Source organism: Aethina tumida, chromosome 5 (assembly GCF_024364675.1).
Source record: "Aethina tumida isolate Nest 87 chromosome 5, icAetTumi1.1, whole genome shotgun sequence".
Lineage (NCBI taxonomy): Eukaryota > Metazoa > Arthropoda > Insecta > Coleoptera > Nitidulidae > Aethina > Aethina tumida.
The window spans coordinates 28,428,003-28,444,348 of NC_065439.1; the positions used below are offsets into that span (position 1 = coordinate 28,428,003).

The window sequence follows — 16,346 nt, forward strand, 5'->3', positions numbered from 1 at the left end:
AATCTATAAGTTAATACATGCTACAAAATGTTGTGATTGCAACGTTGTGCAACGTTGCAGCAAAGTTTCTTTCTCTGAAGTGTGTTCTACAATCTGTCAGTTAATCAGTGACAACACGTGTGCGGCAATTCTGCCAAATAGTTATTAATAATTTGTATTAAAAAATAACTGTGTTAAATATATATATTAAATTTGTGCAATTTGAAACAGTATTTTAGTGCTTGGGTAGCTCTTAAATAAAATCATTTATTGTGGAAATGAGCTTAACCTAAAATGTCTATATTTTCGCAGAGTACGAAATATTCGAACACTCGTGCTTCGATATTGAAAAAACCTAGTAGCCTAGCAAGAAGGTTAAGCCAAATTAATACTCAACCTAAAGTTCGATTTGAACTGCCTCATTCAAAGAGGGTTCAAAGTATATTGCTTGATTTTGTTAATAAAAGTTCAAACAGAGATTATGAAAATTTACTAGTCTTGCTAAGAGATGCTGAGTTATACGATGATGATTTGTCGTCTTTACTTCAAGAAGCATCAGAATGTATAAGTCTATTGAATAGAGATTTTCGACTGTTTGTTGAAGCTATTCTATGTGTTACCTGGGTCAACCGGAATAAAACTGTAGTTGGGGCTTATCAAACTTTTATAGTAAACTTGGTATCTGCCCATAATTATCATGCAAAATATGTGATTGATAAACTAGTAGCATTGTTTATAGCAGGTAAGGTTATTTTGCTATTAAAAATTCACAGTGTCACATATCTGGATATAAAACAACTGAAGTCAATGTTTCAGTTTTATATTTCAGATTTAAATATGCAAAATTATGATGTCTTTAGTAATAATACTACATTTTTATGTTATATTTATATAACACATAATTTAATAATTATAATCTTCTAGTCTACAACACATTTACTAATTGTTTTTTTTATTTTACAGATCCAAGTGAAGTAGAATGGCCAGATGGTATACCTTCAGATGAGGACTGTTTAAAGTTTGCTAACATACATTATTTATTAAATATTTTATTAATTGTTATACCAATGTGCAAAGAACTCTTATTGCACTCACTAAGAAATCAGTTTCCTTATCACACAAAGTCTACTCACATACATGAGTATTACATTCATAATTTATTATGGATTTTGGAGTATCAACCCACATTCAGGCATGAAATATTACATTTGATATTTTCCAAGTAAGTTTACATATTTATAATAATATTCATTCATATATATTATTCAATTCTGTTTAGGTTATTGATAATGGATGTAAATGCGCCTAAGGAAGAAATAAACAAAGTCATGAATTCAGATTCAAATGAAATATTTCAAATGGAAGAAGACACTTGCTCTGTAAAAACAACATCCAGTTGCCACAATATTGCTCACACCCTTGACATTTGTATGGATAAAATGTTCAATTACATTATCCAAGAATGTCATAATCCAGATGGATCTGTTCGATGGGAGCAAACAAAAGGTACTTTAAATTTTTTCTTCATATTAAATTTTTACTGTTATTTAATTTTACAATTTCTGTTTCAGCTTTGTACCAAGATATGATTTCAATTTTTGATAAAGTTATTCTTCCTACATATAATACTCATCATGTACAGTTTGTAATGTTTGTCTTGTGCAGTATTAAATCTTCATTGACTGAAGCATTCTTAAACTATCTGTGGAAGAAAGTGTGTAATCCTAGTGTTGCTTCTGTGATACGGCAGGCTTCTGTTAATTATTTAGCAAGTTTAATTGCTAGAGCTAAATATGTACCTTTTTCGTAAGTTAAAATAATAGCAAATTATCTAGGAGGATAAGTAAGAATTATTTTTTTAGGATGTTAAAAGGAACTTTGCAAGAAATGGCAGAATGGATTCATGTTTATATCTCATCTCAAGATGGTTTGGAATATATTAATTCCGACGTACGAGTTCATTATGTATTCTACAGTGTTTGTCAGGCTCTGTTCTATGTTGTGGTCTTTAGGAAGAAAGATCTTGTTCAAACAAAGAAAGGTACTACATACAAATGTTTAATAAATACATTTATTTACACATTGTCTTTTTCAGATATTGTTTTTCTAGACAGTTTAAATATGGCTAAAATGGTGACGTGTCGTTTAAATCCCTTAAGAGTATGCCAACCTGCAGTTGTTCAAAACTTCGCTGCTTTAACAAGAAAATACCAACTAGCATATTGTTATACTGTTATGGAACAAAACTCCAGAAATACACTACCAACAATTTATCAAGATGAAAAGGGTGCAGTGGTCATGTCCAAAAGCACTTTGGACGCGTTTTATCCATTTGATCCATATATTTTAGAAAGATCAAGTCAAAAAATTCAGATTTTATACAAAGAATACAAAGAGAAAAGGAAGAGAAATGATACTGAGAAAATGGATGTTGTTGAAGACGTTGATGATTTTTTATATCAAGAAAACCCTCAGTCAAATTCTTTCAAGTTTTCATATGGTAGTTCACCAGGGTTTAAATTTAAGGGATAATTATTTATTTAATTTTATTTACTGTGATTACATTTCATAAGAATATGAAGTTTATTTTTGTTAACTTTGTAATGTTGAGATGTTTGTGTTAAATATTGGGAATACATAATACTGAAGTAATTTTGTTTTGCTCTATCACCTACAATATGTTATTAAACTTATTTATTAATCTAAAGTTGAAACATATTTTAATCTAATATATTATATAATAAAAAGACGAAGAAAAAAAAAACATTTTATTTCTGTAAAAATTATCAAATTCAACACAAAGACAATTGTTGATTTTTGTACATGAAATTATTACAAATATCTATTTTAGGACTTGAGCCTGCAATACACAACACATTGTTGGGCTCACTATGATGTATGGCACTATAAGTAGTACCAGCTGAAGTAGGAATTTCTGAGACAATGTCACCCACAAAATTCATTTGATAAAAAAGTTTACTTCTCCCCCCAGCTAGAATTTTTTCGTCATAAATTTCAGCAATATGAATGCCATTGTCATCAATTGGAAATATTGTAGAGTGAGATAAAAAGCGAAAGTGCCACAGAGCCAGTCTAGGACCTCCTCCACAGAGCTAAAAAAATTAAATTGAATGGTTTACTGATAAATAAAAAAGAACTTACAATATAGTCATCATTTGCACTGACTGCTCCAATCCATTTTCCTAAATTTGGCCTAGAAATTTTATTCTCTAAACTGGGGGTAATTTTATTTACCACCTGATTGGTTCTTATATCCCAAATGTTGACAACCCCATCTTCCCCTCCTGATATCAATTCATTATTTCTACAAATATCCAATTTACAATAATTTTTCTGCAATATATATTTTTACTTACATAAGACATATGCTGTGAATGTAATCTTTGTGTTTGTCTAGTGTTTTTAATAAATCTCTTGTTTCAATATCATACACATAAACTGCATTATCACCACATCCCACATAAAGATGTCTGTTTTCTTCATGATATATCAAACAGTTAACATCAGTTTTATTGAAACCATCTTTATTTTCTGGTAATTCTATACTCCAATCACGAATATTTTTGTTTGTTTTAACATTCCTCCAGGTAAAAGCAACAATTTCACCAACTGTACCAACAATTAAATGATCATGTGTAGTAAGAAGAGCATTAATTGGATAATCTTCTTTTACAGATATTTTAAATTTTGGTAATAGTTCTTCTTTGTTTAAATTGTTATCTGAATTTAGGATTTTGTTCAAACTAAAAACAATAATAAATTATAACCATTAGAATACATAAGTAACATAAACTTACAAAAATACATGTATTGAACCATAAATGTCTCCTGCTGTTAATAAGTTGCCACAGGGACTGAAGGTTTGGCAGAAAATTGTATTATATATATTTTTGTGCATGTTTAATTTTAATGTAGGAAAATATCTACTTTAGATCTTTACTCACAGTATGAAACATCTAAAGTAAAAACAAAAAATACGAATACTGAATACCACTCTTTTATAATATCTTTTTAAGAATATTTCTATGTATAAAACCAATTTGCTTTCTATAAACTATGAATAAACAACGTTTTATCAGTTTTTTAATTAATTTAAAATTTTAGGTTATAAACAGAACCGCTTTTTGGCAGAGATCATAGAGACACAAAAACCTAGATAACCACACACAAAATAATATTATTATTATAATCATTTTAGTTAAAGTTTTGCTTCAGATATAAGTGTGTTTGTATGAGTTAAAAATTTCCTTATTATTGTTTCACTATTCATTATACCATTATTGATAAACTAATATAAATGAGTCTTTATATGTGGATAACAGACTCCACGACTTAAGTATCTGTGAACGTAGCTTTAGTCACAGAACACATCTGTCACTTATTTTTGATGACTTTAAGGTTAATTAAATGTTAGCGAAATTTGATTTGGACCTAAATTAAAAATCTGTTTGCAATGGCTCTGTGTAGTGAATATATAAAAAACGCATTTCCCCACATTGACGACGATTTGAAACAATATGTGGAAGGTATGAAATTGACCCAAGTCAAATTACAATACATTGTGAAATTTTTTGCAGGCGTGTTACAAAACGGTGCCGACGACTTCGAAGACAGTGAAGAAGTGTACGAGGCTATTGGGGAAGTGTTGCAGGAAGTTTCAAATGACAAAACTGAAGATGACATAAGGTTGTATTTGACACATTATTAAACCATCTGTACAATATGTCATTTCAGGAATATTTGCAATGAATTACTACACATACTTAAACCAGGCAAAACCAATTCAAGTAATGGACCTCAACGAGTACTTAATGCTCCTGTCCATTTAGGTTCAATGGCAGCAAATTTGGAAAAGAATGTTGATGATATTAAGAGCATATGGGTGAATCACCGTGATGACAATTTAAAAGTTGATGCAAAAAAACTAGAGAAGGCTCAAGCAAAACTTCAAGAAAAACAAGAAAAAAGATCAAAGGAAATAAAAACCATTGCTCCACCCAAATTAGAATCAGCCACTGCTTCTCAGGTCTGTATAATGCCACAGTCTTCTTCTTAACATTCAAACAACACTTTTATATTGTTCCAGTAGAATATTTAAAGATTATTATAATCAAACCAACCTTATTTATAAAAAATTGTATACAGTTTAATTTTATCAACATATATTTACAGGTAACAAGTCAAAAAGAAAGGAAATTGGAAGCCAAAGGCACAAATCGGACACAAGATATACGAATTGAAAACTTTGATGTTGCATATGGTGACAGAGTTCTACTACAAGGAGCAGATTTAACGTTGGCCTTTGGAAGAAGATATGGTCTGGTAGGCAGAAATGGATTAGGTAAAAGTACCCTTCTTAGAATGATATCTGGAGGTCAACTGAGGATTCCCTCACACATCTCTATTCTGCATGTTGAGCAAGAAGTTATTGGTGATGACACACTGGCTTTGGATAGTGTCTTGGAATGTGACACAGTTAGAGAAGAGTTGTTAAAAAAAGAAAAGGAAATCAGTAGTGCAATTAATTCAGGGTAACTCTTATATATTATTGGTATTTTATTCTGCTTTGTTTAATAATTCAATTACTTTTTTTTGTGTTTAAAGTTAAATATGTCCTTCAATAATCTTATAATTTTTATTTGCTATTCTATTACAAAAGATATATTTAATGCCACTTTTAGATCCACAGATCCTGAACTGAATACACAGCTGAGTGAAGTGTATGCTCAGTTACAAAACATTGAAGCTGATAAAGCTCCAGCTAAAGCAAGCATAATATTAAATGGATTAGGTTTTACTTGTGAGATGCAACAGAGAGCTACAAAAACATTTTCAGGAGGCTGGAGAATGAGATTGGCACTTGCAAGAGCATTATTTTCAAGGTAATATAGTAGAAGTTGTAAATTTAATTTACATATTAATACTTTCTTTTATGGTTTAGGCCTGACTTGTTACTGTTGGATGAACCTACTAACATGTTGGACATAAAAGCAATTATTTGGCTTGAAAATTACTTGCAAAACTGGCCCACTACTCTATTGGTAGTTTCTCATGACAGAAACTTCTTAGATAGTGTTCCCACTGACATTTTGCATTTACATTCTCAAAGAATAGAATCATACAGGGGAAATTATGAGCAGTTTGAAAAGACTAAAAATGAGAAGCTCAAAAACCAACAGAGAGAGTATGAGGCCCAAATGCAGCAAAGGCAACATGTGCAAGAGTTCATTGATAAGTTTAGATATAATGCTAACAGGGCTGCATTGGTTCAGTCTAAGATTAAGATGCTGGAAAAACTGTAAGTAGTATAAATGTGTTTTTATATTTATTACTATTGAATTTTTATATTTATAGACCTGAACTTAAACCTGTCACCAAGGAAAGTGAAGTTGTGCTTAAACTGCCTGATACTGAACCACTGTCACCTCCAATTTTGCAATTAAACGAAATTCTGTTTAGATACAATGCTGATAGAATTATTTTTAAGAATGTTAACTTGGGTGCTACCATGGATTCCAGGATATGTATTGTAAATATTATATGTCACATAAGGTCAAATATACTCAGCTGAGGTTTTATTTCTAGGTTGGAGACAATGGAGCTGGTAAAACCACCCTATTAAAAATAATAATGGGAATTTTATCTCCAACTGAAGGCATGAGACATGTGCATAGAAATCTAAAATTTGGTTACTTTAGCCAACATCATGTTGACCAACTGGATATGAATGTTAATTCAGTAGAACTTTTACAACAGGCTTATAAAGGTAATTATGTTCAATTCAGTTCTTTCAGAGATTAGTCTCAAAACGTCTGATTTGTCAACACATACCTTTATTTAAAAACATTTTGATATCTAGGTAAACCTATTGAAGAATACAGAAGACAATTGGGTAGTTTTGGTGTGTCTGGAGATTTGGCACTACAAACTGTATCCAGTTTATCTGGAGGTCAAAAATCGAGAGTGGCATTTGCCAGTATGTGTATGGGCAGACCCAACTTCTTAGTACTTGATGAACCTACTAATCATCTGGATATTGAAACTATTGAAGCTTTAGGAAAGGCTTTAAATAAATATACTGTAAGTGAAGATGACCCATTTTATTCATTTGCATCTATTAAATATGTTTTTAGGGAGGTGTAATCCTGGTATCTCACGATGAGCGCTTGATTCGAATGGTTTGTAAAGAATTGTGGGTTTGTGGTGATGGCACAGTCAGAAGCATAGAAGGAGGTTTTGATGAGTATAGGAAGATTGTTGAAAAAGAATTGGAAGCTGCAGCACAAGCCAAATAATCTGATTTTGTAAATTAATATTTATCAACAATGCTTGTAACTGGCCTTTCTTCCATCATTCAAGTCTAGAATTGATCCAGTGAACTTCATATTTGATTAATTTATTGTATCAATAAACTTTAAACTAACATCTCTTCTACATTAGAGATTCTGTAATGTACATACATATGTTTTAAGCAGTTCTAAGTCACTGTGATTGAATAAAACAGTGTATTTTATTATGTGCCTGTTTTATTAAATACCTAATCATGTTTCTTTTTGTTATTTATAGATATACACACATATATATATTAATTAAAACAAATATATAAATATAATGTAATGGCTATTTATAAAAACAGTTTCTATAAAAATTTGTATTTTATTTTTCTTCCTCACTTGAATTGCGTTTAATTATAAAAAATTCACGCAGGTCAAATAATTCATTGTTTAAATTTCGTAATAAAACAATATATTTTTTTCTGAGCTACTGATTAACGTATTCCCATTTAGGTGTTTTCAATTTATTAGTCTTAATTTTTCTTTTTAGAAAGTAAAGTATAATTTTCAAGCTGATGTTGTCAAACATTCAGTATACATATTTAATATTTTTTTAAAAGAATATTTGAAACATTTTAAGTAATTAAAAATGTCGCAATGTTTATTTAATGTCAGTTTCAGTATAAAAATTCTAAGTTTACATTATATAATCTTTTTATGCAACCCCTAATACAACGAAGCAACATCAGTGCATAACGGTGAACCGGCACAAAAATCCCCCGTAAGCGTATTCCATAAACATGTCGAACAAGGTTACCAAAGTAGTGGTAAACGCGACTGGAATATTTACAAGCGGTCAGTTGTTTGGAAACAACCGGGTGAACGTATTTCACTTCTAGTACCGCAATTCTTCATATTAGTCTTGTTTGTTTTTATAGTGAGGTTCTAAAATATTTAATTTGTTTAATAATGGAATCCAAACGAATTATTTTGGATGATGATAAAAAATTTATGTTGATGAAGGTATGTTGCCGTATTTATTAACCAATTTTTTATAAAAATTATAAATTGCGTATTTGATTTCTATTCAGGTTCCAATTTATTTTTTACATAATAATTAAGGAAAATAGTGTTATAATTAAAATAATTATCAACGAATGGGTGAATTAAGTAACGAATATTTAACAGAATTTGATTAAAAAACTGGCTGGACATTCATCTATGAAATTAATATTAATAGAACAATGCACGGAATTATTCTATTGTTCTAAAACTTAATAATAAACTGTGAAACGCCTTTAAGTTGCAAAAAAAGAGAGAGCGCTCAGAATTTTGAAGCGTTTGATCGTCCAATAATTTGTTATCCTTCACCCGAATTTGAATTCGATTTTACATATGTTGAACTTGACAGTTGGGAAATTATCGCGTTGACTCACTGAAAATATTGAAACATTTGTTACTTTGTGTTCATTAGGAACAGTTTTTTAACATGGTGTCTATTTTATAATGTGGTGAAAGGATTTATGCAGTTTTTTCGCTACAATTATATAATGTAATTTAGAATGATTTATTTTCTGTCGAACAATAATTTTAGTAAATTGTAAATCAATACCAATTACTATGATCAATTAACAGAAAGAAATTTCTCTTGAAAATAATTTATTAGTAAGTTTAGATGAAAAATAGTTTCTATATTTAGTACTGCAAATAAATAAAATTAATGTGCATTTTAACTGACGTCAACATGCAAAAAAAGGTGTCAACAATTAATTAAAGAAAGGACGACATGTTCTTCAGCAAATTTAAAAAAAATGAGTCCGTGGGTTAAAATAAAAAAGTATATTAATGTTTGACCTTCAAAAAGACCATCATTTATTTAAGTTTAGTGTAAATTAGTGAGTTTGTAACGACCATATTAAAAATAAATTTGTTAAAATTGGCCGTAAAATTCCGTCGTTAGTTGAGTCGCTTTCAACTAGGGATTACTTAACAGCAATATTTAAATGAATCTTGTCCCTAACTAGATTAAAAGTAATCATTTTACGGTGCATATTAAATTATAATTAAATTAATTATACATTCAAGTCGCATCGCAATTATTTAGCAACTAATTTCGATACACTACATTAATATGTTATAATTACATATTTGCACAATTGAATTTGGCAACAGTTTCGAACGCAGGTAGGAAGAAAGATCACATTAGTTGCATCGCAATCTAATATTACGATCTGGTTGCAAGTGAAATTTTAATAACTGTTAGGCTATCAAATGTGTACGAGTTGTGTTGCAAAACCCGTTGATCAACTTCACCTTGGTATTTAATTATTTGATCTAAACACCAAGCTTAATGTTTCAAGCTCGTTGCAAAATGAAGATTTATTGAAAAAAATATTTGCGGTTTATTTGGGTAACTTTGCGGTGATTTTAAGCCACTTTACTTTCTAATTTGCCTGTTTTTTAATATATTGAGTAATAATAATCATTAAAACATTACCCTAAAGTATAATTATATTTGTATAATAGTAAAAATTACAAAAGTCACATAAAGTTGTCTTCATCTTGTAACTCCTCCTCTTCCTCGTCGTCCCGAATCAAATGAGTGGTCTCCGCCCTCAACGCCAGCTTCCTGATATTCGCCAGACAACCAGCAGCTGCTTCCTGCAGTTCGTAATCGGTCGAAGTGACGGTCTTCAACAGAAACGGCACGACGCCGCTCTCGTGCATCGTTATGCAATTGAACGAATTGAAGGACAGATGGAAAAGGGCAAGTGCCGTCGTTCTGTGCACGTTCGGATCGTGGTCGCTCATGAACTGGACCAAAGGCGTTATGGCGCCCAACCTAAATCAAATCATTTACACATAGTTCCCCCATTAGGTGGAACAATTACCGTCCGAATTGTTTGCAGTTGGAACCCCATTCGCTGCAGTACGCTATGGCCGAGCCCAGATGTTCCCTCAAGAACACATCATCAGTGTCCACTAGGTTCACCAACATCGGTACCACCCCGTGGTCGGTTATGACGCCCAAGTTTTCTTTGTCCTTGGCGATTTCGGCTATGGCAGCGCACACGCAACCTAAAACGCGATTATCCTTGGACTTCAAAAGGTTGACGATCAGCTCCAGGCCTCCGACGAAGCAGCGCACCATTTCGCCCGAATCTGTGGCGTTCCTTATGCATGGAACTAGAGACCATGCTGCGTTTGCTTGCACCTAAAAAAGCTATTGCTCTCATATCTTAAAAATGAATACCGGTACTTACTGCTGGCGAGCGATTCTTCAGGAGTGACCAGATGAGTCGTACTCCATCCAAGTCCTCAATGATCCTCATGCAGTCCTCGTCCAAAGCACATTCTCTCAGTACCATGGGAACGTTCTCTAATAAAGGGGGGTATGTGTAGTTTAGTAGGTTGACGAGATGAGCAATTCCCCCAGCTCTACGAAGAGTGTTTCTGTTGTGCTCAAACTTAAGGCATTCGCAAAGGGCCCCCACTGCATTGCTTAACACTCCCTCGTCTTCGTCTATATTTTCTAAGAGTTTCACCAAAACCTGTCAAAGCAACAACCTTATAAAATTGTACCGAAAAAGGTGGGAGTACTCATACATTGACACAACCTAGTTGATCCAATCGCTCGACGTTGGCGGCACTAACAGCAGTCTTCCAAATTGCTCCGGTTACGGAGGCCATAAGAGGAGTGTCCGCCCTAGTTTTGGGGTTGGAGAGCATCGCAACTAAAGGGTCCAGACCTCCGAATTGCCTGACTTGGTCCCTAGTAATCGGGTCTTCGGCACAACGAAATATAGTTTCCGCACAATACCGACGTAAAATGGGAAACTCCTACAAAACAAGCGGTTCACATTTGGTTAGTCGTTGTAAAGTTGTAGCTACTTCGGCGGTGAGGTGTCGCACTACGTCCTTGATCATAACTTCGGTTTGTATCGCCAGTTGATAAGCTTGATCAGCTGCACACTGCGACAAGATTCCTACAGTTGGTCTTACCACGTCCATGTGGATGGTTCTAAATGTTGTCAAGGGTTACAAGGTTACGATATTATTTTACTAGTAATTGGTACCTTAATAGTCGTGCTAAAAGGGGCACGCACCCACTCTTCATCATTATTCTTATGTTCTTCCTGCTGGACGAGCAAGACTGAAGAGCTCTCGCCGCAGCTGTAACCAAACTGACTATCTCCAACTCATCGGAGTTCATGCGGCTTAACTCGGTCTGCAGATAACTTTCGTTGACGTCTAAGAAGTCGACAAGCTTCGGTATACCCCCGAATCGTCTGACATGTTTCCTAGCCTTTTTAATTTGGGCTACGTTGGCGATGGTTTCCGCCACTAATATTTGCAAATCCCTTGCCGGCTCCGACAAGTTCCTGATCAGCAGATCGACGCCGCCCAGGTTCGTCATACATCTGCGCAGTTCCTCGGTTTGAGACAACACTCTCAAAACGTTCAGCGTCCCCAATTTACATTTAAGATCATTGCCTTCCAGGAGGTTGATCAATATTTCCAAACCACCAATATCCTAAAATCTCATGTAGGTATTTAATCATCCCAACAATGATCAACTTACTTGAATGGCCAGCTGATTGATTTCATCAGTCAGATCGTGATCTTTAAGGCAACACAAAGCCACAACAGTTGCTGATTGATTGCCGGTTTTAATATACTTGACCAGTTTTTGAATGTGCCAATATTCCGGAGGTAGATCAATTTTTGGTCGTTCATACGGTTGATCTTCATCGGAAGACGGTGGTTCATCTGACGAAGATTCGCTATCGGATTTATCTACCACGATTACCTCCCTCAAAAAGGAGGTTTTCAGGTTCTCGTGCACTTCCTCCTCTTCTATCATGTTGACATGTGCACTTCAAAATGTTAATTGTTGTAATTAGATTGTTTAATTTATTTTAGTGTGTTTGTAACATGTGTCTTTTGTTAATAGTTCAAAAGGAACGTGATGGACGTTATGCAGCCTCACTTCGATGATTATTTCCTGCTGAGATGGCTTAGAGGTAAGTGGATTTGTAGGACGATTTCTAATAAATACGAATGGTTCATAATCAATGGTTTTTAATGAAAGATGGTCATAAACGTTAAATTAGAGGAAACATCAAAAAATCTATTAAAGATTAATAAACGGCTTTCACTTGATTCATAAATGACATTTTTTTATAAATAACATCTAACAATCAACAGATTCATAAAACTGGTGCCGTTCTAAACTTAAGAAAGCCTTTCACCAGGTTCCATTTACGTAACTAATCTCCAGATTAGTTCCGTGGCGCCAAACAAAAACCGAAGATAATGAACCGTGTAAAACAAGTGCTGTTCATTTTAACGTTATGCAATTTATTTGCGTTATTTTCCCATATTTCGTAACGGTTACAGCGAGATCGTGGAACCCAGAGGCTGCGGAAAAAATGTTGAGACAGGTCAGTATTTTTCACGTTGTTACGCAAGATCGACTAATTCCTGAAACGGTTCCAGTCGATGAAATGGAGGTTGCAATGGGAGGTGGACGGGGCCCTGAAGACGTGGACACCACCGGAAGCGGTGGAACTCTATCATCCTAGTGGAACCTGTGGGACTGACAGAGAGGGTGCCCCTGTGATCGTGGTACCGTTCGCCGGCCTGGATATCGTAGGGTTGTTGCATTCGGTGGCGCGACAAGATCTGATCAGAACCACCATCAAAATTCTGGAGGAAAATTTGCAAATAGCTCAAGAAACTGGCGCCAGACAAGTGGTGGTCGTTTTTGATATGGACGGGTTTAATTTGAGACAGTACGCTTGGAGGCCTGGTAAGTTGTCCTTGAAAGTACTACTATGTTTGTTAACTTTGAAGGTTTTAGCTGCTGAAGTCGTAATTTCTCTGATCCAGATGTACGAGGCCAACTATCCGGAAATTCTCAAGGCTTGTTACATCGTCAATGGTTACTAAAGACTATCAACTGGTGTTTATTTTATATAATTGGTCTGTTTTAGCACCAAGAGTGTTTGCGATAGCCTTCAACATTGTTAAGAAGTTTCTGAACGAATACACCATCGGTAAAATACAAATCTTCAAAAGCGAACCCAAGAAATGGAAAAAAGTGTTAGTGGAAAACATTGGTGCCGAAAATCTACCCGCCTACTTCGGAGGAAATCTGTGTGATCCGGATGGGAATCCCAAGTACACCACCAAGGTTTGATTACTCCTCCAAATTATCTTTAATTAAATTACTAATAAGTTAAGTGTTTTTAGGTGAAACAGGGAGGAAAAGTACCAAAATCTTATTATACAAAGAACCTACAAGTGCCAGACACAAACAACCAAAGAGAATATGTAACTGCAACTATCAAGAAGGGTGACAAGCTCGTCCTGGACTTTATTGTAGCTGATGAAGGATGCTTTTTAAGGTAAACAATAAAATTTGAGTGTAAAACACTAATTTTGCTTACTTTTTCAGGTGGGATTTCAAGACAGAAGGTCACGATATAAGATTCGGAGTAACACTGAAAGACGCTGATGGGAATACGAGTCCTGCAATTCATCACAGGCGTGTTGCTTCGCATCAGATAGCCGAAAGCGGTGTCTTGGCGTGCCAGGCACCTGCCACATGTTAGTAATTATTGATTATATTGCCCTTTAAATATTTGTAATGAGTCATTTCTAACACTTTACTTGATTTTTTCAGATACTGTTACTTTTGACAACAGTTACAGTCTTTTGAGAAGTAAGAAAATCACATATTGTGTTTATGTAACACCACCACTAAGTAAAATGGACATTTTGCCATCTGAGGACGCCAAAATTGAAGATCTCATTAAGGACAAAGATGAAACTACTTCATCATCCCACCCTAACAGTATTGTAGAACCTGTACACTGAGTATCATTGTAAATAAATAGCCAAAGGTGATAGATTAATTAAATATTTCAATGTGATGGTTATTTTTAATATATTGTTGATTTTTATACTTTGATAATAAAAAGCATTTTAATTGGAATAGCTATTTTATTAAGTTGATATAAAAATAAATGTTTAAGAAAATTGCTTTATTAATCATCCTCATCTGTAAAGAGCATCTCCACTAAGTCTTCCTTCTCACATTGATCTCCAATCAGTCTTTGTGGCTTCTCCCAGCGCAACAGGGTTGGAATGACCATGAGTTTTGTACGTTTGTCCGTTCGGAATGATGATTGGGGATCTTTCCACCTAAAATAACACATTTAAACATTTAATAAGCCAAAAATAAATCGGTATTATTTTAAAATATTAACTAGGAACACTCACGTAGGTCTGTCGCCAACATCCACACTAATAAAAATGGAATCCTTTTCTTTTTCGTCTTCTTCCAACTTTTTTAATACTTTCTCCACCACGGGCCAAGCTTCGGCATATCAAAAACGAGACATGTAGCAAATAAATAAGGAACATACGTTATACGTACATCTTTGACAGTCGTCGCACCAACTTTCACCGCTCGGTAATTTCGAGCCGGAAAAATAAACGTGAACATTTTTGCCTTGACTGTCGAAGGTTTTGAAAAATTCGCAGAAGGCGTCGTAACCGGTAATATGCTCTTTTTGGATGACCATTTTTGACTTAACCTAACCTCTTTGACGTGAAACAGCTGATCCACCCACCTCGTTATCTGATTGGATTAATGTTTGCGTATTTGGGTGACATCTGGTGAAAATAATAGTTAACTAGTTCGTGTTATCTCCAATAGGTGTCTCGAGTATCAAATATTTAAATTTAAAATTATTTGAAATGAGGTATAGAAGCTTATTAAAATTAAAATGTTTGTTACTTATCTATTATAATATTGGAGCTAATGAGCAAATACTAAGGTACAATTTCAGATATTTTATGCAAATATTCACCAAACATTCATTTTACGGTTTAATATTTTTATCGCTTCATACGTATATGTATATTAATGAACAATCTGCATTTTTACGGCTATTTTTGTTAGGAATGTAACGACATAATCATAAATTAATTAGTAAGAACCTTTTAACGTCAATAAAGTACAGTTATTCCCCATAAAATATATACCATATTAAAAATCGCACCGTCTACAGACGAAAACAGCAATAACCTTGGATCATTAGTTGGCTTAAAACAACTAAAAAATGCTTAGAATTTTTATGCATATTCACAGAAGACCCATTAAAGCCGACCCAAGGCATATTATCAGTTCATCAATGGGTTGTGCTGAATATAAATACCTAAAAGTCGTCGCACCTTAACAAACGGCTTTTCAAGACGAGAAAATGTACAAGTTGTCCGTGCTTATTTTGATAGCTGCGGCAGTCGCAGTAAAGACCACGACAATCAGTCCAGATCCAGATTGTACGGACAAAAAAGTTTGCGATTTGATCAGATGCGCCAAAGAAACTTCATGTGCCAAAGACCAGACGCTCCTCAACTTTGGAACGTGCAACTGTTGCGGTGTTTGCGTCAACAGTAATAACACCTCACAAAGTAAGAGTTTTTAGATGAATTGTTTATGTGTACCGTTTTATAATAATTGCTTCCAGCCATCGATTGTTCGAAAGGATGCGACAATGTTCCCTGCGTGTTAGTAGGTTGTGTTGGAAAGGAGATCCCTAATCAAACTGGTCCTTGCAATTGTTGTCCAGGATGTGCCTAGGTTTATTTTTATACACGTTAATAAATAAAGTTTGATGTTCATTAATTGGCAGTTTTTATGGTTACTTCAAAATTATAAGTATGTTATATAAAGTGTATTTATAAATAATTAAATCATCAATAAATTGTCAAAAACAACGACCTCGTTTATATCCTCATCATTTTAAATTAAGATTTGTTAATTTTTGTTGTATTTAAGTAACTAAATATGTATTAAGGAGTTGTGTATTATTTAAGTCAAATCCAAATTCTAGTCACAGAATAAGCGTATGTGATGGTGAATAATTTTGCAAAAATGAATAAATTGTGGCTCCAGTTTTTGTCGATAATTGTTTAAAAGAAAATGTTTGCAATACTCTCCGGTGTAAGAAACCAAAATCTTGTCAAGCAAACGAAACCATTTTGGATTTCGGAAAGGGT

General features: G+C 33.8%; 7 protein-coding genes across 7 annotated transcripts; 4 read left to right on the forward strand and 3 right to left on the reverse strand.

Annotated features, from left to right (window-relative positions):
• Nucleotide 1: 1 nt before the first annotated feature.
• LOC109609558 (RNA polymerase I-specific transcription initiation factor RRN3) lies at nt 2-2,631 on the forward strand. The gene is made up of 6 exons (XM_049967398.1): nt 2-721; nt 943-1,201; nt 1,259-1,485; nt 1,551-1,785; nt 1,842-2,020; nt 2,075-2,631. The coding sequence occupies exons 1-6, from the start codon at nt 274-276 to the stop codon at nt 2,509-2,511; spliced, it is 1,785 nt and encodes a 594-aa protein (XP_049823355.1). The 5' UTR covers nt 2-273; the 3' UTR covers nt 2,512-2,631.
• A 102-nt stretch (nt 2,632-2,733) lies between these two features.
• On the reverse strand, nt 2,734-4,167 carry LOC109609550 (THO complex subunit 6 homolog). The gene is made up of 4 exons (XM_020026233.2): nt 3,798-4,167; nt 3,357-3,743; nt 3,142-3,304; nt 2,734-3,092 (listed from the first exon to the last, which is right to left on the reverse strand). Exons 1-4 carry the CDS (start codon nt 3,896-3,898, stop codon nt 2,772-2,774), a joined length of 972 nt encoding a protein of 323 aa, XP_019881792.2. The 5' UTR covers nt 3,899-4,167; the 3' UTR covers nt 2,734-2,771.
• Nucleotides 4,168-4,371: 204 nt separating this feature from the next.
• Nucleotides 4,372-7,516, forward strand: LOC109609556 (ATP-binding cassette sub-family F member 3). Its single transcript, XM_020026240.2, has 10 exons — nt 4,372-4,526; nt 4,578-4,686; nt 4,735-5,026; nt 5,173-5,531; nt 5,682-5,882; nt 5,942-6,298; nt 6,355-6,529; nt 6,586-6,766; nt 6,860-7,080; nt 7,134-7,516. Exons 1-10 carry the CDS (start codon nt 4,454-4,456, stop codon nt 7,293-7,295), a joined length of 2,130 nt encoding a protein of 709 aa, XP_019881799.1. The 5' UTR covers nt 4,372-4,453; the 3' UTR covers nt 7,296-7,516.
• Nucleotides 7,517-8,139: 623 nt separating this feature from the next.
• LOC109609626 (SEC14-like protein 2) lies at nt 8,140-14,274 on the forward strand. Its single transcript, XM_020026327.2, has 9 exons — nt 8,140-8,297; nt 12,229-12,298; nt 12,675-12,718; nt 12,774-13,086; nt 13,138-13,218; nt 13,271-13,470; nt 13,530-13,684; nt 13,735-13,886; nt 13,963-14,274. The coding sequence occupies exons 1-9, from the start codon at nt 8,244-8,246 to the stop codon at nt 14,154-14,156; spliced, it is 1,263 nt and encodes a 420-aa protein (XP_019881886.1). The 5' UTR covers nt 8,140-8,243; the 3' UTR covers nt 14,157-14,274.
• On the reverse strand, nt 9,768-12,222 carry LOC109609539 (armadillo repeat-containing protein gudu). The gene is made up of 7 exons (XM_020026220.2): nt 11,857-12,222; nt 11,351-11,808; nt 11,166-11,295; nt 10,881-11,114; nt 10,538-10,825; nt 10,166-10,488; nt 9,768-10,116 (listed from the first exon to the last, which is right to left on the reverse strand). The coding sequence occupies exons 1-7, from the start codon at nt 12,136-12,138 to the stop codon at nt 9,816-9,818; spliced, it is 2,016 nt and encodes a 671-aa protein (XP_019881779.2). The 5' UTR covers nt 12,139-12,222; the 3' UTR covers nt 9,768-9,815.
• LOC109609625 (thioredoxin domain-containing protein 17-like) lies at nt 14,263-14,922 on the reverse strand. The gene is made up of 3 exons (XM_020026326.2): nt 14,719-14,922; nt 14,562-14,658; nt 14,263-14,483 (listed from the first exon to the last, which is right to left on the reverse strand). The coding sequence occupies exons 1-3, from the start codon at nt 14,864-14,866 to the stop codon at nt 14,327-14,329; spliced, it is 402 nt and encodes a 133-aa protein (XP_019881885.1). The 5' UTR covers nt 14,867-14,922; the 3' UTR covers nt 14,263-14,326.
• Nucleotides 14,923-15,463: 541 nt separating this feature from the next.
• On the forward strand, nt 15,464-15,972 carry LOC109609582 (uncharacterized). Its single transcript, XM_020026273.2, has 2 exons — nt 15,464-15,758; nt 15,815-15,972. The coding sequence occupies exons 1-2, from the start codon at nt 15,548-15,550 to the stop codon at nt 15,925-15,927; spliced, it is 324 nt and encodes a 107-aa protein (XP_019881832.1). The 5' UTR covers nt 15,464-15,547; the 3' UTR covers nt 15,928-15,972.
• The last annotated feature ends 374 nt before the right edge of the window (nt 15,973-16,346 follow it).